The 25,571-nt window shown below is 59.5% G+C and overlaps 1 protein-coding gene across 9 annotated transcripts in view; it reads right to left on the minus strand.

The window, feature by feature from the left end:
- Positions 1-25,571, minus strand: part of CASZ1 (castor zinc finger 1) — a 163,488-nt gene that overhangs the window by 25,364 nt on the left and 112,553 nt on the right. For all 9 annotated transcript variants that reach the window (XM_037729639.1, XM_037729621.1, XM_037729624.1 and 6 more), the window contains one exon: positions 1,630-2,118. In XM_037729639.1, the coding sequence (XP_037585567.1) occupies positions 1,630-2,074 (445 nt within the window). In that variant the 5' untranslated portion in view covers positions 2,075-2,118. The remainder of the gene's footprint in view (positions 1-1,629; positions 2,119-25,571) is intronic.

The following is a 25,571-nucleotide window of genomic DNA, read 5'->3' on the forward strand; positions in this document are numbered from 1 at the left end:
CAGGTCAGCCGCTGTCCTGACCTCAACCTCAACCTCATGCTATGCAGGGTCGGGGGGCCCAGCTCGGGAGGAGTGGGCTCTGGCTGCTAGATTCAGTGGCTCAGGGACCAGGGAAAGGGGCTAAAAATAGCTGGAGGCAGCTGAGCCCTCGCTATATATGGCAGAGAAGCAGAGGCTTCGAAGGGCAGGCAGCTTGCGCAGGGAGGGGACCAGGCAGGGGTCCCTGGTGTGGCCCAAAGGCCTACGTGCTCGAGCCCAGGCCCAGAGGTGGCGGCCTGGGGGCCAAGCCCACGAGGGCAGCTGGGGCTCTCCTGTCTCTTGCCTCCAGCACTCAGGGCGAGCAGGCAGTCCCAGTGTCTGGCTGAGGGGGCGAGGCCTGGGTCTCTGAGGCCACTGGCAGTTCCAGGCCAGCCTCCGCCCACCGCTCTCCACTCCGCTGGAGGAAAGAGGCAGGGGCCGAGGCGCACCCTGCTCTGGATCAGCTGCGGGCAGAGCTAACCTGGGTGGGGTGTGGAGGGGACGGAGGCCCTTGTCGCGTCCCGCTCCTCCTCTCCTCTCCGCGCCCAGCACAATCACCTTGTGTCTGGCGACGGCAAGGGCTTTTCCTATCAGAGGAAACTGAAGGTCACACTTTTCCTCATTGATCTTGCAATGTTTGTTAATTACTCTGTCACTGATGTGGCGAAGGATAATTAAACAGCTCTGTTTATATCTTATATGCATAATTATGTGGCTGCGCAGGGCTCCCCGCACTGGGAGGAGATGCGCCCCTCACTGCAGGGGAAGGGCTCGGGGAGCGTGCAGGGGAGGCGCAGGGCACCAGCCACAACTGGGAAGGAGGCTGGGGGCAGAGAGAAGACCCAGATTCTGGGGCTGTGGTCCTGGCGACCCCCTTGCCTACAGGAACCTCCCCTGGAGCGGAAGGAGCGCAGGGCTGCTCTGGACCCCCAAGGCACGGAGACACCAGCAAAGCAGGGCCTCAGTGCCCTGTGGGAGAGAGGTCAGCCAGGGGACTGCGGGCGGCCAGGGCAGCTGGCTGTAAGAGGATACACTGGCTGGGCAGCGATCCGGGTGGCCCTGAGATGTCCTGCTGGGAGGGCTGGGCACAGAGGTGTAGGGAAGGAAGAGGAGGGGGAGGAGAGTGGCGGGAGAACAAAGCTTGTCCTGGGCTCCTCTGAGAAAGCTCCGAGTAGCAGAACGCGCAGACATCAGGCCTGTGGAGTTCATGCTGTTGACCACTGTGCCCCTCTTGTGCCAGGTACTGTGCCCGGTAAGCTCAGGCCTCACAGGTGTGTGTGAAGAGTCACGTACCCACCATCTGTCCAACCATCTACCCTGTCCATCCGTCCCTCCCTCCCTCCCAACTTGTCCAGCCCTGACCATCCCTCTGCCTGTGGTTTCTCGAAGACCCCCCATTCTTCGAGTGGGGCAGCTCCAGCCCTTCCCTTCTCAATGGGGTCCCCTCCCCGTCCTAGTCTCTCCCACCCCAGGAGTCCTCACTGGGTGGGATGAGGGGCCAGTATTTGGGGCAGGAGTGAGGAGTTGGGTGTGCTTGTCAGACACACTGCCCTTTCCCCGCTGTCCTCCCTGTCCCGGACTTCAGCCTTCCTTCAAAGGCCAGGCACCCACCTGGAGCCTGCTTGGCGCTGGGGCCGCTGTCCTCCTTGCAGGTTGCTCCATCTGAATCCTTCTCCTCCAGGGCACCACCGTCCTTAGAGGGTTCCTCTGCATGGTCTTCCTCATCGCTGCACCCCTGGGGCTGCACCATGTAGACGCCCTCGGGCGGCAGCTCCAGGCCCTCTCGGGCAATCCGCCCCAACACGGGTGTGGGCGCCGGCTCCTCGCTGTACTCCCCGTTCACCCACTTCTCGATCACCGCCCGCCTCTTGTCTTCTTCGCTTCGGGGGGCCCGGGCTGCCCCAGACTCGGGGCCACTGCGCTCTTGGTCCCGGGGCCGCGGCGGGCTGCCCTCGGTGTGGGAGCTGGCCTCGGCTCGCTTCTCCACCACCACCTGGCGGCTCAGCTTGGCGCAGATGGCATTCAGCTTCAGGCCCCCCTTGCGCTTGGCCGCCATGGCGGTCTTCCCTGCAGGCGGGTCCGTGCACCGGGTGCCCTCAGCTGCAGAGATGGAGGAGGGTGCAGAGGTCACAGGTATGCAAGGCCAAGCACAACCCACCCTCCCAAATAGCCCTGCATCCCCCAAGCCGCAGGCCTGGAACCACAGTTCCATCAAACCGTCCTGAGAGGCCTGGCACGTGTCTGTCTCCCCTGCCAGCCTATAGCTCCTTGGCCGGGCTTGAGACTCACTCACTTTCTGAGCCTGGGAGAGTACCTGGCACAGAGTAGGTAGTTCAAGAACTAGTCTGTAAATGAACAAATGAATGAATGACTTGTCAACTACAAGGGGCACCCAGGTCCTGGAGGCATTTCCTAGGCTTGCTGGGCCTTGGAAGAGGGCGTGTCCTTTGACACACAAGGAAACTGAGGCCCCGGCAGGTTAAGGAGCCGGCCATGCAGCCAGGCTGGCGAGGGACAGCGTGGCATTGCTGGTGGCCGGTTCCACTTGGGAGCATCCTGCCCCACCACACGTCCCTGGGAGGAGTCACAGAGAGCCAGGGACCAGCCTGTGCCAGCCTCTTGCCTCACTGCCCTGGTAGCAGTCGGCTGGTACTTCCCACCTGAGCACATCAGTCCCTGGCGGCTCCTCTGCCAGGCCAGGTCCCTGGGCCCCGCCTGACTCCAACCCCACTTAGCAGAGAGCAGAGATCTCCTTTCCTCCCGCGGTCTCCTTTTCTCAGGACCCTCCTGAAGGACCCTCCGAAGGCCTCCCTGTTCCTCAGTCTCCTCCCGGCCTCAGGGTCTTCTCCAGTCCTTGCCAGCCCCCTCGAGGCCTCTCTGGGCATTTCCTGTGCCATTTGCTTCTCCAGGTCAGTCAGAGCCATCCAAGCGGAGTTCCTCATGGCCCTTCCTAGGGCCACTTGTCCCTGTCTTAGGACCTTGCTCCCCATCCTCAGCCAGCTCCTGTAGCCCTGCAAGGCCTGGTCAGTCCGCTTCCCAGCCCCCAGGAGCTCCAGCTGGAGCAGGGTGGGATCGCTTAGATCCCTCGTGGAAAGCCCTGAACTGGTAGTCACAGCACCTAATCCCTGAACAAGACAGTCCGACACACACAGCCAGAAGCCCTCACAAGGTTACTTGAGAGCCAGCGACTTCCCTCGAGGTGGCACAGCCTAAACTCCATCCCTGATAGGGCACCGAGGGTCCTGGAGGGCATATGACAAGCCCACCCACCCACCATACAGACTGGGACCTGCCACAAAGGCTGACAAGGGTAGACACACATATGCACACACACAGAGTGCACACACAGAGTGCACACATACACGTGCACAGAGAGCACACACATGTGCACAGTCCACACAGAGTGTACACACAGAGTGCACACACACATGCGCACACTGCATACACAGACTGCACACACACGTGCACACAGTGCACATAGATGCGCATACAGTACACACACAGAGTGCACACAGCTCACACATGCACAGAATGCAGAGTGCACACATGCACAGAGTGCACACACTCACCCACAGAGTGCATAGAGTGCACACACACAGCGCACACACACGTGCACAGAATGCACACACAGGCACACACAGAGTGCACACAAGTACACAGAATGCACACACATGTACACAGAGAGCACACACGTACCCAGAGTGCACACATGCAGAGAGCACACACACACATGCACAGAGTGCACACACACACACACACAGAATGCACACCCCCCCTGCGCAGAGTGTACACACACCCGCACACACAGAATGCACCCACATATGTAACTGTTTGCCCACCCGTCCCTTTACTGAGCTCATTCTGTGGCCAGACCCTGTGGTGGGAGGGTCTGTAGCCAGACCCTGTAGTGGGGCTGGGGACAGGGCAGTGGCCACAGCTGCAGGGGCTCAGCTTACACTCACTGTGTAAAGGGAGCTCCAACAAAATGTGCCTCTCCGTGGCCCTCACTGGAGGAAGGGGGATGTCAGAGTCTCCATACAGTGGGGAAGGCTAAGTGAGGGCAGGGCCCCCTGGCTCTGTGATCAGAAGGGCTTCTCTCTAATGATTACCCCCATGCAAACGTTCCACACGCCTGGAAACCCAATGAGAGGCTTACTCAGACAGGAATGGCAGTACCCAGGTCCCCCAGGGGCTGCATCCCAGAAGTGGACTTGACTTGTGCACACAGATAACGGTCCCCTGCTAGACACTGTGACTGGCACTCCCAGTCAGATCCTCGCCTGGTAGCCAGTGGCCAGTGGATGGCTCACTTGGTTCAGATGAGATAGGGTGATTCTAGCTCAGCCAGATCCACTGCCGGAGAAGGCTCTTCTCAGCTACTCCCAGGCTTTCCAGTCCTGGGTCCCTGGCTTCAGGGCCTCAGCCACTTGCCCAAGCCAATGTCCACTCTACCCAGGTTCGTCCACATCTCCAAGTCTGTGCCACCCACACCCAAGACCCCAGGCACTGATGTGGGGCCCCCTCTTGAGGTTCTGAGGTGGGGCATCCCCATCACAGCGCTCAGCTCAACCTCAGCTGCCCAGCAGGTTCTGTGACGCCGGTGTTTCTTCCAACAGGCCTCTGGGGCAGTGGGCCTCACCTGGTCCTCTTGTCTCCTGCCCTGGATGGGAAAGGGAAGGGGGGCAGTGGGGGAGCCGGCACTATTTTTACCAGGAGGTAAGCAGCCAAGTGTGGATGGCAGACGGCAAATGAATCTATAAATATTTATCCTAAGGAAGAGGGGAGCAGAAGCTCCCAGGCCTGCACTTGCTGCTGGTGACGCCCCCTCCCCGGGCCCCCACCCATCCTGGAGCCTCCCTGCACTCTGGCCCACCCAGCCCAGCCTACCTTCTCCCCATCTCGGCAGTGCGCCCAGCTCTGCTCCTGCCCGGGCCCCCACCAGCTGCAGTGCAGCTGTGCACCCAGGACCCACCCCAAGCCCCAGGCCCCTTTGCTCCTGCCGACTCCCCCGGCACCTGCCCTCCAGCTGCCATGCTGCCCCAGCCCACCTGCCTTCCAGATGTTGCCCTCCCTCTCCCTCTCCTGCCGGTCCCGGGGGTGGAGGTAGGAGGTGCGTGGGCTGGGGACACAGGGGCAGGAGGCAGAGGCAGGGCTGAGGTTCTTAAGTGTGAGCGCGTGCAAGGCTGGGAGGCGGGAAGGGGGGTGCGTCTGGGCTGAGGTCTCAGCTCCCCGCCACCTTCCGGCCCAGGGCCCTGGGATCCACAGACGATCCCCCTACCCCGCTGTGGTCTGACCCCAGACTCCTGTCCATGTAAACATTCCTCTGACTTTCTTCCCTAAAATATAAACGCCATGGCCAGGCCTCAATGGAAGGAAGCCATCCGTCCCCGGCCCTGTCACTGCGCCTTTCATCTCCTTCCCGCCACCAGCCTGCCCGCTGCTCTATTTACACTGGACACTTCCTCTGGGAACAATACTGCCCAGGAGGCAGGCTTGGGCCAGAGGGTGGGAAGGCGAGGGGACTCCTGCTCTGCTTCCCCGGAGACCGGAGTGGCGAGGGGAGGGGCCGCCAAAGGGGGCTCAGCTGGGCCTGGGACCCACACACAGCCAGAGCCCACTCTCTGCTGGTGGCGGTGTTCTTGGCCTCCAGCCTCGGGCCCCAGGGGCTCTGGCACAGCACCAGGGTATGGCACAGCCTCTGGGGTCAGGGATGGTGAACTCATGGCCAAGCTCTGCCCTGCGCTAGCTCTGGCCCTGGACAAGATTGCTCCCTGCAGAGAGGCGGCCGGGCTGTTACGGAGAGGGCACCTGTCCGTGCCAAGCACAGGCCTGACTGGCACGAACCTGGGAAAAGGCAGCTGGGCCCCGGGAGGGCCACCAGGCAGATGTGGCGCCACATCAGGGCTTGAGATTCCAAGGCTGAGAAAGCTCCCTGGCCTGGAAGAGGCAGGGGACAGAGGAGAGGCAGACCTGGGGCAGGGGCAGGCTGGCCTCTCAGCCCCTCCTTGGCTCCCCAGGTTCAGAACCTTCCCTCTCAGGATGCCACAAACGATAGTCCCCCAGCAGGTCTCAGAGCTGAGCTGACCCTGCACAGGGCTGGGGAAAAGGGGCTGGGACTGGACCATTTGTCCACCTTTCTGGGCACTAATGGATGACTCGTGATGGCCCAGTGGAGCTGGCACTGTCTCCATCGCATTTCATAGAAGAGAAGGCTGATCCTGGGGCTGTAGACACCCCAGAGCCCAAGCTCACCCTGGCCAGGAGCTCCCAAAGGCTGAGACTCGGCGGCATCCCCATGAGGGACCCTGCAGGGATCTCTTCCCCCTGCACCATCCCCTCCTCACCCTCACTGCCTGTTCCCATAACACGGGGCCCCTTAAAGTGTTAACCGCGGTGGGTGAAATGCTGCACAGATTGCTACAATAAATAATTTACTGATATTTATAAATATTCAAATCAGCCAGCTTCAGAAACGGAATGAAGGGAGGGCCTCGGGAGAAGGCCCCGTGACGGCATGAATCTCCTCGCTCCCTCCACAGGCTGGGGCAGGCCAGGGATCCTGCCAGTTCGGGGTGAGAGGTGGGTGCCTGGAGCTGCACCTGGATCCCCAGTCCCCTGATCTCACTGTTCTCTGGGGGTGGCCTGCTCACCTGCTCAGGGCCAGGCCCCCTCCCACAGGCACCCTGGGTTCACGAGAAGAGGCTCCAGTGCCCACCGCCCATGGCCCGGGTCTCAGAGTTGCTTGTCCTGCCTTGACAGTGGAGGGGGGCTGTCTGTCCCAGGGGGCTGGGCAGGCCTGGCAGCCCCTCCCTGCCTGTGAGTAATGTATTTTAGGGCCGGGCTGCCTGTCAGCGCTGGGGCTCTGGTGCTTTATGGGCTCTGCTTGGTGGCTCTGAACTCCCTGGTAGGAAATAAAGTTGTCCCTGCGCGTCCCTTCTAAACATTTCACTCAGTGGAAACGGTGTTTAAGAAAAATGAGGACATATTTCTTCCTAAGGATGCAGTATCCCCTTTGGGCGGCCTAATGCCCGCTGTATATCAGGAGGTGGGGAGGCAGGGGCCAGGAACCAGTCCCCTGGGGTGGGATGGGGGTGGGCTGGGGCCCCGCCTTCCCACGGTCAGGCAGCTCGGGGCCACTCTGGTAGCTGTCCTGGCCTATGGCACCTGGGGGCATAGAGTAGCTAACACCCTCTGAGCGCCTCCTCTGTGCTGGGCGCCTTACGATGTCACCTTGGCGATGCCCCCAGGATCCCCACATGGCCAGCTGTCCTGTCACTTCCACATAAGGAAGCAGAGGCAGAGAGGCTGGTCGCTGCCCACTGTCAGCGCTGAAGCCCAACTCCCACTGGGCTCAGATGCCCAAGGTCATAAACTTCAACCCCACCTGTGTCCCCCACGGCCTCCCACCTAGGCGTCCTGGAGTCTCAGGGAGGGCAGCAGCTGGGCCGCTGCCCTGCCATTCACCTCCGAGCTTGCATGGGACAGGCCACAAGCCCCATTTTGGGGTGCTGGTGACCTTTCAACACCCACTCTTGAAGCACCGTGTGCAGACCAGACCCTGGGCTAACTCCTCAGGCTACAACACGGGCACACGGGCAGCCCTGGTTCCCACACTGTGGATGGTCCGTTCAGATGTGGGAAGGGACACTCAAAGCCATCACAAGAGCCATCGCTGCAGTGGGCATCACAGGTGCCACAGGAGTGGCAGGTCTGGAGTGCCAGGTCTGGAGGGCCCAGACGTCGGCCCCTCCTTCCTTCTCTACCTCATAGCCCATTTCCCTCTGAACGGTTCCTTCTCTGATCGTTCAGCGGTGACCCCTCCCCCAGCCAGGACCCGTCCCCTCTGAGAGAGGCATTCTTCCCTCTTGCACCCAATTCCACCCCCAGCTCCAAACAGAAGAGCCTCCAAGTTCTATGGGAGAAATGGCTGTGGCTCCCCAGGGGTTCTGCCAGGTCCCCAGGCCCTCAACAGCTCCCCCCTGGCTGGGGGGCGTGCTCGGCCACTGGGCCCTAGCTTGCCCCACTTTGTTTATTTATTTATTATGATTTTTTTAGTCCAGTTAAAAGGTTTACTATCCAGACGCGTCTAAGTGGCCTCACTTAGCGTAAGTAACTCTATAAATCAGGGGAACTGTTAGCATCCACCGCACAGGCTGGCTATCAATCTCCCCCAGGTCACAGCCAAACAGGAAGGGGAGAAAAAAGAGAGTTACCACCCAGGGGAGATTTAAAACACACACACACTGAGCAAACGCGCACAGACTGCGTGCATGCCTGCGCGCGCACACACACTCAGGCGTCTGTATTTGTACAATCCCGTTATATGCACACGTGAACACAGAGAGCGCGGGCGGGAATCCGAGTGCTGCGTGTGGTCGTGGTAACAGAACACAGACAAGAGAGACAGGCCCTAGGGAGAGGGCTTCAGGGGAGCCTAGGGCCCCCGGGGCCAGGCTGGCTATGGGTGCCTGGGCTGCCCTGCTCCAGGCGGGTGGCTCTGGAGGGCAGTGGAGGGGGTCTGATGGGCCCCCTCCCCTCTCTGTGCCCCCCCCACCTCTGCCAGCCCCAAAGGGACTCTTTCCCAGCCCCAGGTGGGCACTTGGCAGGGGGTGGGGCCTGGAAAAGGAGGCAGGAGGCTGTAAGCTGTGGGCCACGGCAGCGGGGCGTGATGTCACCTTGGGTCCTCACCCCATACTCCCAAGGCTGGGCACACCCCAGACATGGCACCAGGCTCGGAAGGGGCAGCATCGTCTAAACGGGTGACCGGCTGCCACGCAGCGTGATGGAGGGTGCGAGGCTAGGGCAACGGCAGGAACACCCTGTCTGCCTTTCCACCGGAGCAGGTGTGGTTGGCTGGGTGTCCACGCAGCCCGGACCGCCCTGAAGAGGCCCCAAACCTAGACGGCCCCACGAGCTGCGCCATGCCAGAGAATGGAGTGGGGGAGGTGGCTCCTGGCATCTCCTCTGGGTCCGGGAGGCAGATGTGGGCAAGGCAGCCCGAGGTGGGGGACCGGCCCAGGCCACCTCCTCTCCCTGCTTGCCCGAGAGGCCTCCCAGGCTCACCCGCCCGCCGCATCTCCCCATGAACTCTATTTCTCTTTCCTCTCTGAAAACAACTGAGCTGTAAATACTGTTTAACCTTCTCCCCCCTCCCCCCCACCCCCTCCCCTCCGCACTATAAAAACACAAATATGCCATAACTCAGCCGCCCGGCCGCCCAGCCTCCAACATGCCCCGCGCCCGGGCCTCTCAGGAAGGTCATTACAAACGACTTTCCGATTCACTGCTCCTGAAATAATTTTGTGTATTAAAACCTGAATCTGCACTTTCTGGGGCCGAAAGCCTCGCTTAATTATGGCGGGTGTCCTTGGGACGGACAGTGATCCTTCACTCGCCAGCCCGCGCTCCAGCCCTCCGCCCGCCGGCCCGCCCCCCTCCCCGGGCCCAATCTGTTTTCAAAGTGTGTCTGTCCTTTATTAAATTGTTTTCTTTTCCACATTATCAGTTGCCATGGAGACCTCATCTCTCGGATTATTTGAATTTCATTATATCTATTGATTTGGGAGCATTTCATCTTTTTTATTGTTTTTCTGTCAATTTTCAAAACGAATAACCATCTAATTTGCGTCAGTGCTGATTATGTTTGTCCCTCAATAGAGGTCGGCAGCTGCGCTGGGGAAACAAATCAATGAAAAACCATCATAAAACTCCCCACTCCAGTCTCCAGGATGTGTGGGTGACATTCCACGCCTGCGAGAGACACACTCATCAGCTCCAACTTCAGCGACGGTGGCAGCGGCTCCGTTCCACGTCCGCCTCCTTTGGCCTTAATATTTAATTTTTCGATCTGGGGCATTATTAGTGGTGTTTTTATTAGTGCGTGTGCCTGTTAGTGTTTGGTGGTGGGCTGGTGGTTCCATTAATTTGTGGGTGAGGCAGGGAAGCCCCAGAGGAGGGCAGGGCCGACGGCGTCGGGGTGCAGTGGCAAGTGAGGAGAGAGGGGAAAAGCTCTGTGGCGGGTGGGCGCCTGGGGACCGTAGGGGCCCTGCGGAGGGGCTGGAAAAGGGGGACCAAGCGAAGGGGAGGAAAAGAGGGAATTCAAATTGCTTACTTTGTTGGTTTTTTTAAATAATTTATGCAATTTTAAGCATTTATGCATAAATTTTTTAATAAGCCACCCTGGAGCAGGATGGCCATTAACATCCCAACGTCCTTCTGTCCAATGGGCTGGCGGAGAGGATCAATTTCTGAGAGTACTTTCCCTTTTTTATGACATGATAAAATGCTTTTAAAGCAACTTACACAAATATGGAAAATTTTTTTTTCTTTTTTCTGTCCCCTCTCCCTTCCCCTAACAGCCTTCTCATCCCCCAGGGAGGGGGAGGTTGTGTGCACACACAAGCGCGTGTACACACACACACACACACACACACTCTCTCTCTTGCACTCTTGTGCTCACGCTGCCTCTCTCCTGCTGGGGGGGGGGCTGAGGGGCTGGCAGGGAGACAGCCCCTGCTCTAACCGGAACTGGCCGCCTGTCCTTCTAACAAGGGCATAAACTTTCATTACCCATGCACGCAGTCAAAGACAATTTAGGGAAACGCGCTGCTCGGAAAAGGAAAACCTCAGCGATTCGCGGCCCACACTGCTGCCACCATCTGGGGGGCTCCCACCTCCAGCTCTAGGGAACGTGGCCCCCGAACCTCTGGCCCTGCCAGCAGGAGGTGGGGTGAGGGTAGGTATGGCTTCTGGGTAGACCCTCCGTGGGCAGGAGAGCCCAGACAGAGAGTGAGGGTCTCCTCATTGCCTCCATGGGACCATCCATGCCCAGGCTGAGGCCAGGAACCCTGGGTCTTGCCCTCCCCGTCCTCCCTTGACGGCCTGTACTAACCCCAACCAGGGTAGCCCTGGTGGGCAACTGCAGGCCTCTGTCATCCCTCTGCCACCGAGTGCCTGGATCAGAGCAGAAGCTCAGCTATGCGGATGGACGGACAGATGGATGGACTGAATGGTGACAAATTGGGGAAACAGGCTCTAAGGTATCCTGAGGTACCTGCAGGGGCCCCACAGATGCTGGGGCAAGATGCCCTCTCAGGTGCCCCTGCTCTAGAAGCCGCTCTGGTGCAGAAGTGCCTCTTCCTATAGAGTCAGGGCACCGGCCACCATCACCCCTACCTGAGCATGAGCCCCTGACAGCCCAGAGACGGAAAGGCCTCGTGAGAGGAGGACCAGTGCCTCCAGATCTCAGGGTGACCCTGCCTCACCTGTCTGCTCCCCCTCCTGATGGAGGCAAAGAGGAACCCGAGGGATGCCCTATCCAAGCCCCCACCAGCCAACTAGGACAGTCCTGAATCCAGAGTGAGCCCCAGCCTTCCCTGGCACTGCCTTGGGGCACCTGGGCTTTGGCAGCTTCCACGTAAGGCAAGCTGACTCCAGAGACCTGAGCCCCTCGGAAAGCTCGCCTCTTTCAGCGTCCGCCTTGCCCTGGGCTCTGGGGCCCCAGCTGGGATGCTGTGGGCGCACGTCTGGCCGGGGCTGCAGAGCCCACGGGCCTCCCTGACGCTCCACTTGACCGTGGGCGGAGTCCCGGAGCACCGATTCCTGCCCTGTAACTTCGGGGCACTGCGGACCAGGAGGGTGGCCCCACATGGCCCTGCCCATCTCTGCCCAGGGATCCCAGAGCTGCCCCAGGCCTCCTGCTTCCATCCCTGCAAAGCCCAACTTCCTCCTGGGCCTCAACCGCCCCCACCATCCAGGCCCAATCTGGAGCTGACCAGCAGGCAGCCCGGGAAGCGCCCCATGGCTCCCTGGGCCCTCTGCTGTGGCAGCCAGGGACCAGCCCTGGGCACCCCAAGCCCTTCGTGGGGATGCAAGAGGAGCACCCACCCCTCCTTTTTTTCTGTGCTCAGACCCCCCCCCCAACCAACTGTCATTAAAATAACAAGTTTCTGTTACAATCTAAACATTCCCACATCGCATAAAGGGTTATATTACACCCGAGTCACTCCCGGCCCGTGTTTGCACAGAAAAGCTCACGGCAGGTCCCCCCTCCTGACGAAGTGACTTATTAAAGTTTAAACAGTAATTAACAGAACAATAAAAATAAAGGGATGTTTGGGGAGTCGTAGCGCACACAGGGTTTTTGGCAGTGCCAGCAGTTTTTCAGTGCCCTGCGCTGGCAGCAAAATGCGACGGTGAAGCCAGGGGGGACAGGGGACGGGCCCAGGGTTGAGCCAGGGAGTCCTGGGGCCTGAAGGGCCAGAAGCCCTGAGGCCAGGCTGGTGGAAAGGAGTGGGGGTCCTGGGGTGGCCAGGCAGGTGCAGTGCAAGCAGGTGGGGTGGTCTGGCATGGGTGGGGAATGGGTCTGGGTGGGGAAGCTTCAAGAGGGGTGAGGCCAGTGCCCAGCTCAGCCTCAGGCACTTCCGCGAGCCCAGTGCCTTGGTCACATCCGGCCAACTCCACACGGACCTGGCAGGGGGAGGTGTAGGGTCCCCCCACGCTGCGGGCATAAGGAGGCCCCAAAGTTCATGATTCCTGGGGCTGAACCCCAGCTCCTCTCCCAGGTGGGCAGGTGCCCCTTCCCTCGCCTCTGGCTCCTGTGGCCAGGGCACTATGGGAACTCATGGGTAAAGACTCTGGGGCCAGCCAGCCTAGCACATGACCCCCTGCCAACGAAGGGAGAAAGTGGCCAGCTTTCTGGGTCAGGGAGGTCCCCAGCGGGGAAGTCCTCTATGCCCAAGGTTTGCAGGGAGCTGGCCTGGCAGGCTGGTCTAGGCCAGAGCTGCCTGGGATGGGCAAGGCTAGGCCTGTTACCCTCAGCTAGAGGTTCAGACGCCTGCCTGCCTGGGATGGCAGAGATGTTTAGGACGGACCAGGCACCCAACCCCAGCAGCCAGGAGGGGCCCCAGGAAGAAGGCAGGGCTAGAGGCTGGGGGCCAAGGAAGGAGAGACAGCAGGAACCCCAGATGGCCGCATTAAATGTGTGATCTCAGGCTGGTGACAAACCCATGCCAGACAAGTGACGGACACCACGGCCCTGCTGGACTGGCCTAGACCCCCGTCCCTCATACTGCTTCTCACTCCCTCTCTCAGACACCCTGGGCCCCTGCTGTTGTCCCATGTTGAGGGAGGGCCCCCACCTGTCCGATGCTCACCCCTGTCCTTCCTCTCCAAGATGAGCCATTGCAGAAGCAAAGTTCTCTCCTCACCACAGCGTTAGCTCTAAAAAGTGACCTTTCGATAGAATGCCCCCAATGCAGGCTCTTCCCTCCAGGACAAAGGGGGCACCGAGGGCCCCCGGGAGGCCTCTCCACCATCCTCTGAACAAAAACGCTCCCCCTTCCTGGGCTTCTCCATCTCCCTCTGTGCCTCAGTAGGCCAAGCTGCCTAGGGTTGCCCTGGGACCCTATTTCTGCAGCAGCCTCCCTCCACCCTGTTGGACCAGTATCCAGCTCAGAAGCAAGCCCCTGGCCTGGGGCGAGCAGCAGTTTCCTGACGTGGGTGCCTTTGCTGGTTCCTCCGCATCCCAGCCGGACAGGCCGGCAGAAGCCTCTGTGAGCCCTGCGTGGTGAGATGTGGGGATGTGGGGCTGGGCTAGAGGCTCTAACCTCCTATCTCCTGGGATGTAGCTCCTGGCAGCTGGCAGGTACTCAGGGCATGTGCTCTGGCCTGGTTGAACCCCGTACCGCCTGGCTCTGCCACTGCCTCTTGCTGAGGCCCCTGTGAGCACAGCCAGCCAGGGCAGTGCAGGGCCCCACGCACCTCAGTGCTGCCTGGGCTCTAGCACGTAGGACGGGAAGGAAAGCCAGCAGCTTCTCCCCTGCTTCCCTGGGCAGGGCCCTATGGCGCTCCATCTCCCCACACCTCCAAGATGAGTGACTCATAGTGAGGGCAGAGTAGAGGGTCGAGAGGGAGAGAGCTCAGGAGGGGGCAGGTGATGCTTCCCAAGCCTCCAGCTGCTCTGATCAGGCTAGAAGGAACGGCAGGAACTCACACTCCCTCGCTGCTGGGAGGCAGACTGAGTCACCCAGCGCCGAAGCCTCACTGGAGCAGGAGGGGATGGGGAAGTGCCCTCAGGGTCAGGGGAAGGATCGACAGAGGGCAAGGCAGAGGGTGTCCGGGTAGCACCGAGGGGGCAGGTGGGGACAGGACCCTTCTCATGGGTACATCTGAAGTGGGCAAACAGGGACCCAGCTGCTCATCCTGACCCACTGTTTCTAGAACTTCTACGTGGGGCGTGGCAAGGGTGTGGCAAGTGGCTCTGGCTGGACATGGGGTGAAGGAGGGCAGCTTGCACTTCGGTCCCACGCACCCTGGGACAAGCAGCAGCTATCAGGGTGGAGGCTGTCCTAGGTTGCATGGAACTTTAGACCTGGAAGGGGACCAAGGTCCAAGAGGCTAAGAGACACGGCGAAAGTCCAGGTCACTCACTCGCTGGGACCAGATAGATCCAGGGCCCTGGTTCCAAGTTGGAGCCCTCTCCTGCCCAGCAGAGCCAATGCACACGTTTCTGTTTCAAAGCAGAACTTTCCACAGCCTTGGAGCCCCTTGGGCCCCTAGTACCACAAAGGCCCCCTGCTGTGGAGGATTTGAGCCACACATGGCCTACTGGGCAAGGACCCCAAATGGCTCCAAACCAGCACCTTCGGGGAACAAGGCCTGGACGCCAGGCTCCCCACCCTCCAGGGGAATCAAAGTGGAAGCGGCTTCATGGCCTGGCTGACCCACCTAGTGGGTGGGACGTGTGTGGCAGAGGGAAGGGGCCTTTCTCTTGCAGGGACTGAGACCCTGAGAGCTCCGAATGTGTGCTGAAGGGGAGACAGGGCAGGTGCTCTAGGGGGGATGAGAGGAAGGGCCTGGACCAGAGAGGCCCGGACGGCAAGCCAGCCCAGGAGAGCGGTGGCGTGGGCAGCAGGTGGCGGGGGACTCTGGGTGGTGTGCACCCGCCCTCCCTGAAGCCCGTCTGCACAATCCCCTTGCTGAGGCCAGCGACGGCGACCATGACGGGGACATGAGGGGACTAATTTAGGAGTATTTTTAAAACGGTGGCCCTGGCGGAGGGCTTGAGTGGTTGTCAGCCATCTGGAATAAGGAATTACAGTCACCTCCCTAATCCTATATTCCCTAAACCCTAAAGCTGGTTACCATGTGAGGAACAGGCAGCAGGTGGGTGGGGGTGGGGGGGGTCTGTTCCAGAAGGGGGCAGAGCCCAGAGAGGTGCCCACAGGCCGGGGCAGCACCCCCTGGGAGGGGGCCGGGCCGGGGCTGAAGAGTGCCATGTCCTCTGAGCCCACCCAGCTCCCCCACCCAGCTCCCCCACCCGCTCACGCACACTCACTCCCTGGGCCGCGCCGGCTCGTGCAGGGGCCGTCAGGTAAATTAGATCTGAAAGCTGACAATTTCTGACCATATTTCCTTGATTATTTCAAACAAATGCACAGCAGCCGCTGTAAGGAGATTAAAGTGACATAAACGTCCCGAGTGGGAGGGGGGAGGGCAGAGGATTCAGGTCACCCCCATCCGTCCCCCGCCTGACAGACGCTATATCGCTATCCAATCCAATAAAAAATCCCCCCCTTTTGCTTTAATTAATTTTACAGCTAGCTTGCTTAATTACTTTCAATCAAAATCCTCCTGCCATCGCAAAATTAGAGATGGTTGAGCTCCATTAGCCTAAATTCTTCATTTCCATATAGAAAAGAGGCTGTCTGCAGAGCCAGCCTGGGCCCCTGGCAGGACAGACGCCCGTCTGCCCACCCGCTGCCAGCCAGCCCACCCCTGGCTTCCACTTTCCAGCTATTTCTGGCCTATGCATGTCCCCTCGCTCTCCACCACCACTGCTCCCAGGGCCGTGAGGAGCTGAGGTTCAGGAGGGGTACCCACTGCCCTGACTTCCCAGGATTCACTCGGGGACCGCAGGGCTGACTCGGCTCTCTCTACCAGGGCCTGCAGCTTTTGACGGAAGGATCGAAGGATCGGCAGATCCTGGGAGCCCATGGCCCTGCAAGGGCCCCTGATGCCTCCAGGACAGAGCCTAGTCCCGTGTGCCCAAACCTGAGGCTGGCAGGTCTCCTGGGCCATCTGCACCACCTGCCCCAGGAAGGGGTCCCTCTCCCGGCAGGGCGGAAACACTCCCAGCCCTGGACTTCGGCCCCTTCAGTACAGACCCCTGGAGCCAACGCCACCCAGGGTTCCCTCTGCTGATTCCTGGTTGGAGTCGTGGCTCACCATCAGGGCGCTCTGGGGCCAGCTGTCTCAATGGTGCCACCAAGCAGTGTGGCAGCCCCCACATACTCTGGCATTCTTCTAGGGGCCCCACATGGGGCCCTCCTTCCCATCCCATAGCCCCAGTTCCCAGCCTGCAACAGCTGCACCTCCACCCCCAGCCTGGGTCGAGTGGGTGATAAGTCTGGGCTCCATCCACATCCGGTGCCTGAACTGGCGCCCTTCTCCCCTCCACCTGCCTCATCCTCACAGTCCCCAACCCCAACTCTGGAAGCTCCACTTCAGGTTTTCCATACTACAGCCCCGAGTGTCACCACAGGGTCCGGCCCAACCTGGGCTCCAGCTGATTAAGGATCTGCAACAGGATGTAGGGATTACAGTAAAACCTGGCTCCGGATCTACAGGGGCAGCAGGCCAAGTCCTGGCCCCGGGACTCTCCTCCCCTCCCCTCCCCTCTCAGCATCCCCACCCCCTCCTGGCCCCTAACCCAGCTGCCAAGTGAGGGAGGAAGGTTGAGCCCTTTGGTCCTTCAGGGATTCCTGGATGGACACTGGAGGGTCCCGACTGACAAGGGGTGGCATTAAGGAGCTCAGGCCGTCTGGCAGAAAGGCTAGGGGGTGGGGTGGGATGAGGAAAGGGAGTGACGGCTCAAGTCAGCTCTGGACCCTTTATCCCACCTGGCTTCCTTCTCAGGGAACCAATGTGAAGGTGGGGTGTCTTGGGCCTGACCTCTGGGCAAAGGCTGAGCAAGTGGGCAAGGAAGTGCCCTAAAGGCTAGGAGCGCCCCTTCCAGGCAGAAGGCCTTAGGAGGCTAGCTGACTCTGGGGTGTGAGGCCAGCTCTAGGGGCGGGGGAAGGAGCTGAACTTGGACCTCCAGGGCCTGTCTTCTGGACACCAGGGACTCACAGGTCAGTTTGCAGGCTCCTCGCCGGACCTGCTCTAAGGATGAACCCAAGTCCCCTCCTCCTGGCTTTGCTGAGTTTCTCAAATATATCCTGAGCAGCTACTGGCACCGCCCTCTCGGCCCTAGGGATTCTGGGAGGATGGTTTCAGGTCTTGGGGGTGCAGTGTCACTGGCTTCAGCAATCCTGTTCCACATCCCACTAGAGAGCACAGACGGTAGGCCAACTTTGGGCTACAAGAGGTCATCCAAGAAGCCACACCCTGGCTGAGCCCTGAGGTCAGAGGGTGAAGAAGGTGAGGGCAGGCGGGCAGACGGACTCCCTGCTGAGCCCAGCTGGACCTCCTGGGCTCTGGTTCCTTCAAGCAGGTCTGAAGCCTCCCTCACACGCTCCCATCTATGAGTCACCAGCAACGGGGACTAGGAGGCGGAAGGCAGATGAAGCCCCAGTCTTTGGGAACCTGTGCTGACTTCCTGGGTGCGCTCCCTCCCACTGGGGCAGAGCTGGAGCCTCATTCCCATTTTCTTTCTTTCTCTTTTTTTTTGGAGATGGAGTCTCACTCTGTTGTCCAGGCTGGAGTGCAGTGGCACAGTCTCGGCTCACTGCAACCTCCACCTCCCAGTTCAAGTGATTCTCCTGCCTCAACCTCCCGAGTAGCTGGGATTACAGCATGCGCCACCACACTTGGCTAATTTTTGCATTTTTAGTAGAGATGTGGTTTCACCATGTTGGCCAGGCTGGTTTCAAACACCCGGCCTTAGTGATCTGCCCACCTCAGCCTCCCAAAGTGCTGAGATTACAGGTGCGAGCCACTGCGCCTGTTTTTTTTTTTTTTTTTTTTTTTTTTTTTAAAAATATTTTTATAAAAAAATTATTTAAAAAAATATAAAAGGGGTTTTTTTTTTTTTTTTTTTTTTTTTTTTTTTTTTCTTAAAGTGTTTTATCCATCACTCTCATCGCCATCCTCACCGGACCTCCATGCTTGGCCCAGGTGGGTCGAGGTGGTGGAAGGGTGGATGGAAGGGCATGTGCGGGGGACAGTTACTCAGAGGTCAAAGGGCACAGCCCGGACCCTACTCCACCTGCCAGCCAGCCCACCTGGGGCAGTACCCACCTCTCCCTGCATGCTGCCCCCTCAGTGGCAAAAACTGCTCCTTCAACTCAGGCCCCGGCCACCCCTCCTCCTACACAGCCTTCATGGGTCCAGCTGACATCGCACTTTCTCTGGGCTGCCTCCTGGGACTGTCCTCTCCCTCTGTCATCACCGCACCGTCCTGGTCTTAGCACTTTCGTAGCAACTTGTTTAACTAGCCCTCTGCCTGGCCAGATCGCAAGATCCTTGGGATAAGACCACTGTTTCAGCGCAGTGTCTGGCCCAACAAATATTTACTGAGTGAATTCCGAAAATCCAGTGCTTCTTGAGTTCGTTGGGGCAGTGCTGGGCCCCAGGGACACAGCCTGGCTTCTGGACTGAGCCCCTCAGGGCTCCAGGAACGTTTTCTGTCTTAAAGGGTGGGGACTCCCTCGGTGGGACTGAGCAGAAGCCCCCTCTCTTGGGTCTCCTGCCCTCTTGAGCCCCAGGCTCACCTCCAAACGCCCTTCACAGGGCTCTGCCAGAGAACAAAAGAGGCCCCAGTTGTTCCAGCATTTCTCAGCGAGAGGAACAACTGCTGCCAGCCAGCCCCTTTCCGAATAAATCCTGCAACTGTTTGCAGTGAAGTGCGACTCTCCCTCCACCTCCTGTCCCTGTCCCAAAATGAGAAAAGGGGATTGAAAAGAAGATGGGGGGAAATCCCATACCAAGCCCTACCACCTCCCCTACACCCACTTTCAAGTTTGTCTGAAAATGTTATAAACACAACACACAGGGACAGCCACCTGCTGCCCCAGACAACTGGGACGGCCGCAGCCAAGGGCGAGGCTGTGAGATCAGGACCCAAAAACAGGGAGTGAGGCAGTGAGGGCTGGAGGGAAGTGGGCGGAGCGCGGGGACAGGGGAGAAGGGGCGACGGGAAACATCAATGTGGAGTAGGCGAGGCAGAGGGCAGGGGTGCACCCAGCCCTGCAGGGCGGAGGGAGGAGGGTCTGCGGAAGGACAGGAGGGCCCAGGAATGCTCCTGGAGCCCCGGGGCGGAGTTGGGGGCCCCCGAGCGGCTTCCAGTGGGGCAGTGGATAGGGAGAGGGGCAGTAAAGGAGGGAGAGAAGTTGAGTGGGGAAGAGGGAGCGAGGTCTATTAAAAACCTCTCAGTGCATAACACAAAATGTCAGGGTTTATAGCTTCATTCTTGGCTTTGCCGGGACTGAGAACCCTGAACAGAAATGTCACCGCTTGTCATGTTTAATCACCTGCTGTTTGTTAACACCTTCCCTGCGAGGAGCCTGTCTCAATCTGCCCCTGGGCCCCCAGGGGACCCGGAAATAGAAAACATCCCCGTCTCCTTCTCTGGGCTCTCGGCCTTGCCTGGGGGCTCTTCGGCTCCATCTGAAGGCCTCCCAGGGAGCCCCGGAGTGACCCTTGCTATCAGGCAGGCCAGGGAAAGGGACCCCACAGGGCCCTCTGGAGTCCTGTTGCACCTGGAGTGGCAGGGCCGGGGACTGCCATCCCCTGCTTCTTGTGCCTGGCTGGCCAGGCCTGTCCATCCGCTCGGGTCCCCAGCCCTGCGGGTATGAGAAGACAAATAACGCTCTGATCTCTGTGGCCTGGAAGTCACCAATCTGTCTGCTTCAGCAGCCACTGCCACATAACATCCAACACCCAAAGCCACCATCCTTCCCGTTACAATCTGATCACACCATCTGGGTTCTGGCTTGGCTCTCTAAGCGTGCTTTCCTGGGTTGTTTAGACTAGGAATTCTCAGCCCTACTGCCCCACGTTCCTTCCTCTGCGTTGGGGGTTGGTGTGGGGGAAGGGCAGCACAAATCTTCCCCACCTCCTAAAGCACAGTGCAGTCTACACTGGCAAAGAAGCTGGTCTTTTCTCAGATCACACCCAAGCAAAGACCCTGGCAAACTCAATACAGCCCCCAGGCTAAAATCCCACCTGGGCAGCTGGCTGCAAAGCAGTGAGTTTCTCCTGTGGAGTTCCCAAGGCAGCCCCATCACTTCTACTAGCAAAGAAATCCAGTGGGAATGCCCACCGCTGAGCTGAGAAGGGTCTCCCAGCGAACCAGGGGGAAAGGTCCCCATCTTCCCTTCCAGCAAAGTCTCTGCTTACACAGAAACCTATCCAGCGAACATGCATCATGAACCTGTCTCCTAGGAGAACGCCCAATCCGTTAGACATGCTTCCTGAAGGGCCCTGTGTCCAGTCCGTCACTTCCATTTCACCAGAGACAAGTCGAGGGTGCTCCAGCCACCTGCAACCCTCCCCTGCGGACAGACAGATGGGAGCACTGGTTTCCGTGGAGATGGGCACTCTGGATGCCTCTAGAAAAGGAGGCTTTCCCCGGGAAGCTCCGAATTCATTTGCATCGACAACTACATTTGACCTTGAGTCCCTGTGGCCCAGGGATGTGTTTGCAGATTACAGGTGGGGTACATGTGGGGTCCAGAGACACTGGGGACGTGGGCCCGGTAGCACGGTAGATACCCAGGGCTGGAAGCCTGTGTGTCCCCACCCCACGCTGCCATTTGGTACCGTGCTGGGGGCACCCTGTACCACGTACTCTGGCGTTTCGCATTTGGGAACAGACCCAGCAGTATCTCTGGACCTCCAGCTTCCTCACTTAGGAAATGGGACAGCTCCTTGTCTTCCTTGGAGGGAACTGATGAGGAGAGATGGGAGACTAGGCGTGGCTCCCTCGGAAGGAAGGCGCTGATAAACTGAGGGGGGTGCGGGAGTGAGGGGCTGTGGGGGGGTTGCCTTTCCGCATCCTCTCCAGAAGCCCCGCCTGGACTGTGATATGCTGGGGGAGAAGGCCCGGAGTTAAAAGGGCTGTGATCACAGCTGCAAGCCTTTTCTAGGCTGGGTCAAGCTTCCAAGCAGTGCCCTGCCATGCCTTGGGGGCGGCGGCAGTATGAGCATGCCTGACTCAGCCCATGTGCCTAGGGGAATGCAGCAGCCTGGGAGCAAGTTTTGGTATCGCAGAGGGTATTTGGTGGAGCCAGCTGTAAGTCCTCCCCCGGACAGAGATATAGTCCATTCAGGGGCTGCCTGGGCTCTCCAGGACCCTGCGGGTAGGCCCATGTCAAGTAGCCCATCCTCCTGCCTCCAGACAGGGCTGACTAACCCTCACAGTTTGCCCAGGATCAAGGGGGTTCACACACATGGGTCTTTGCAGCTCTGGGCAAACTGGAGTGGTTGGTGACCCTACTGCGAGACTGCACAATGCCGACTCCACGGTCTGCAAGCTGGGAACTCGGCCTGGAGTCTAATTCGCACCTGCTCCTGGGGCCCACACTCTTGGGTGTCCGAAATCCTCTCTTTCCTGGGTGAACTGAGGATAAGGCCTCTCAAGCCTGTGGAGGCTGGACCTGAGCCTCTCCCATCCCCCATCAATATGGTGAAACCCCGTCTCTACTAAAAATGCAAAAATCAGCCAAGTATGGTGACGCACACCCGTAATCCCGCTACTCAGGAGGCTGAGGCAGGAGAATCGTTGAATGGGGAGGTACCGTGAGCCGAGATCACGCCAGTGCACTCCAGCCTGGGCAATAGATGAACAGATTATCTGTTTTGAAAAGCTGGTTCCCAGCACTGAGAGGGACCCTAGGCACACATGGAATGTGTCCCCCCAACTCAGCCACCCACAGGGGAGCCCAAGAGGATCCCCCAGTGTGAGACCTGGCCCCAAGGTCGGGAGCCTCCTGGAAGGGAGCTGTCTTGCCTGAAACCCTTGGATTTATCAGATGAGCATGGCCCCGGCCAGGGCCCCGGGCACAATCCTTCCATTAATTTACTATTGCATGGGAAATTACTCCTTACCCAGGAATATAAGTTTTCATCTTATTTTAAGTTAGATTCTTAAAGCAATTACCAAGGCATCTGGCGATGACTTCACTGTGCGGCCCTGCAGGGGAGGAGGAGGCCCCGGCTCCAGGCCCCAAAGGGGAGTCTGGGGAGAGCCAGGAGCCCTAAACACCTGTCCTGGGTCCTGGGAGGGAAGTGGGGGAGCACACTGTGATCTCTGATATTTGCTGTTTGTGGAAAAACTTCTTCCCAGCGCCACCTGCCCCATGAACCCGCTGGTGACAGTTGCTGAAAAGCCTCGGCAGCTGGGGCCGAGGGAGCATTTTCTATTTTTAATTGTTTGATCGGAATATTAACTCATCTAGGCCCAGTCCCAAGGTGCATTTCTCAGCCAAAAGGGTTCCCCCATTTCCCACACCTTCCTCTGTCTCTCTCTCTCTCTCTCTCATCAGAAATCAACTTTGAAATTAATAACCAAAGAGACAGACCTCGGTGAGTTTGTGAGGGCGCATGGCACTGGAGAGAAGGGAGGCTCCTCCCCAACCCCAGAGCCCTGGGAGCAGCCGCTGCTCTTTTCTCTCTGAGCCACTGATCCTCGGCCCCGGGCATGCATCACCTGGCATTGCCACGCCCACCTGAGCCCCACCCTTCCTGGCTATGGGAAGACCCCAGCCTCCCCCTGTCCACTCCAGAAAGCCCACCTCCTCTACTCGTTCAAAAATCTCGAGGGCAGGGCAGAGAGGCTGGGGATACCCAGGAAGCTCCCAGGAAGGACAGGGAGGGGACGCTGGGAGGGAGGCGTGTGTTCCTGGACTCAGAGGGCCGGGAAGAGGCTGACTTTGGTTTCAGCTTCCATGTACCCGAGGAAGTGAGCCCACAGGGGCAGCTGCCGGCCAGTCCCCTAGGCAGCAAGTCACACCACCCGCCTCCAGCTGGTGTCACTGGGGCCCGAGGTGGACTGCGCTGCTGGGAAGAGGCTGCTGGGACCAACCTGACCCCGTGGCCCCCACCTGACCCCTTCCCAGGAAGGGCCCCCATCCAGCACGGGGGCCTGTGGCCCTTCCATGTCCTTGGCCGCACCCCCGCACTCTTCCCTCTCAAGGTCACAGGACCATCCACACCAGGAATATTTACTCACTGGACTGGCACTGTTAGTAGCACTCACCACAAATATGCTTTCTGATAAAGTTGGCAGAAAAAAAAACTCTAGAGCTCAAACCAATGTCAGAAATCATCCCCCGCCCCTACCCAGGGACCACGAGGCGGGGCTGGAATGGGGTCACCCAGCAGCTGAGGGCCGTCCTGGGGGGGCTGGGATCACACTCCCTCTCCCCTTTCTCTTTCCTGTTTTACCTGGGGCAGCCAGTTGCCCAGGGGACCAAGGGTCACGGACGGTTCTAAGCCAAGGACTGGATCTTGGGAGGCTCAGGCCTCTGGAGGACAGGCAGGTTGGCTGTCACCTGGGCTGCCCCCAGGCCGTCTCACCTCACTGCGCCCCTCCCCGCCCCCTCTCTTGGTGCACAGGGGTTTTAATGTTTTTATTACCTGTTTGACTCGAGGCCTTATTGCTTCTCCCCTTAATGGGGCTGTAACCGTGGAAACGAGGAATAAACGGCAGCCAGAAAATGAGATGATTAAACAGGTCACCCTGGCAAACAAACTCAGCCAAGGAACCTCTGGGGTGGGGACGCTAGGCTGCCCCTCCCCCACCCGTGGCCCGAAGGCCTGGACCAGGTCCTGACCACTTTGCTCCATCTCTAAAAGGGTGGGGGCAGATGCCGTGGGGCGCCCCCTGCCGGGCAATGGAGAGCCGGGTCATCCTCCTTCGAGGCAGTCCCTGGCTTTCTCTGGCCTTGGGCTCCCGGGCTCAAGGGGTGGCATAGAGGGAGGCACTGGGCTAGAGGGCGGTGAGGATCACAGCTGCGGAGTGACAGGACTTCTAGGACTCTCTCCCAGCCAGCCTCTGGGACACCTCCTGCTCTCCAGCTGCACTAGGGTCCTCCCCCCACCCCCCGCTTAAAGCTCGGCCGGCTCCTCTGGTCTCCTGTTCTCACCCAGCACAGTCCCTCCCAGGCCCCCTTAGCTCACCGAAAAAGCCCTGTAAGAAAAGACCGGGTCACCCGGCTCCCGCCTTCTCCTCCAAAGCCAGGCAGCACCCCAGCCTCAGCCAGGAGGCATGGAGATGGGGCCCTCTTGGCTTTGGGAAGGGTCTCAGCAGGTGAGCGATCACAGCACTGGCAGTGCCCTGAAAAGCCGGAGTAGACCCCAGAGACAGGCCTGTGGGACATTCTAAGGGCAGATGCTCTGGCCAGGGGTGGCCCACATACCCCCTGGCTCCTTGCTGGCCCTCGGTATACGTGTATCCCCATCTTTCTGGCCTCACTCCCTGCCCTGGGTCTGTCTAGCTAGAGGGATCCCTGGAGTGGGGAGGAGAATGAGAGGACAGATGTGCAGCGGTGAGGTCAGCTCGGGAGGAGAGACCGAGGGGAGAGGGAGACGGGCAAGGCAGGGAGTAGAGAAGGGCCCGATCACCCTCTGCTGCAGCCCTCCTGGTCCCAGGCCACGGTCATGGTTAGGAGTTACTGTGGGTTCCATTCAACCATCCCACTCCTGTCCTTTCTCCTTAGGCCCCCTGCTCCTTTCATGTCACCCCAAATCCCAGCCTCACTCCTTTCTGTAAACCAGGCTCTAGAAAGCTCTCAAGGAGCTACAACCCAGGTCCCAAGGGAATCGGCCAGCATTTCCTGCCTTCCTCCTTCTGCCCCGACCAAGAAGCCGGGGAGGCACTTACGGAAGAGGCACATCCATCAGTCAGTTCCACCCACACTTACAGCGGGAAGGCGTGAGCCCCGGCCCGTACCAGGCCCGGGAGGAGGTGGCAGCACAGCAGCTACCATCTAATGGTCAGCATTAGGAGTGGCCCTGGCAGAGGAAAACAAGGGTCCTGGCCCTGGCCTCCTGCGGATCGGGGCACATGAGTCCGAGTGCTGGGTCCTGGCACAGCAATGTCACAGGTCTACCCAGAGCCTCAGAGCAGCAGGCCGCAGCCAGCAGCTTCTCTCCTATCTTTTTCCAGAGCCAGCGGGGTGTGAGGCTGGAAAGGCTGCACAGGGCAAGAAAGGTAGCAGAAGAGCCTGGCTTTAGGGGCTAGGTGGCCTGGGTGAAAAAGACAGAAAAACAGGGTTGCACAATGGGAAGCCGGAGTTCTGCTCCTGGAGGGGAAGGAGGACGAGGCACAGAGAGAAGGGACTGGCCAGGAGTCTAGAAAGCCTAGTGGTGGATGGACATCCCTTAAGGCCACTCTTTCCCAAAGCTCCCTGGGCCCTGGCCTCCGCTACTGCCTGGCGGGACAGCAGGCCGAACCTCTCCCTCCACTAGGCAGACACTGCCAACGCAGGGTCCAGGCAACCCTCGGTTCTGCCTCTCCTGCTGCAGGAAGGGCTCCGATGCTTCCTGGGTTTCAGGCCTCGCCTCCTGCATGGGTCTCTTCCCCAACAGGACACCATATGTCCTGCTGA

Source organism: Cebus imitator, unplaced genomic scaffold, assembly GCF_001604975.1.
Source record: "Cebus imitator isolate Cc_AM_T3 unplaced genomic scaffold, Cebus_imitator-1.0 Scaffold15, whole genome shotgun sequence".
Taxonomy (NCBI): Eukaryota; Metazoa; Chordata; class Mammalia; order Primates; family Cebidae; genus Cebus; species Cebus imitator.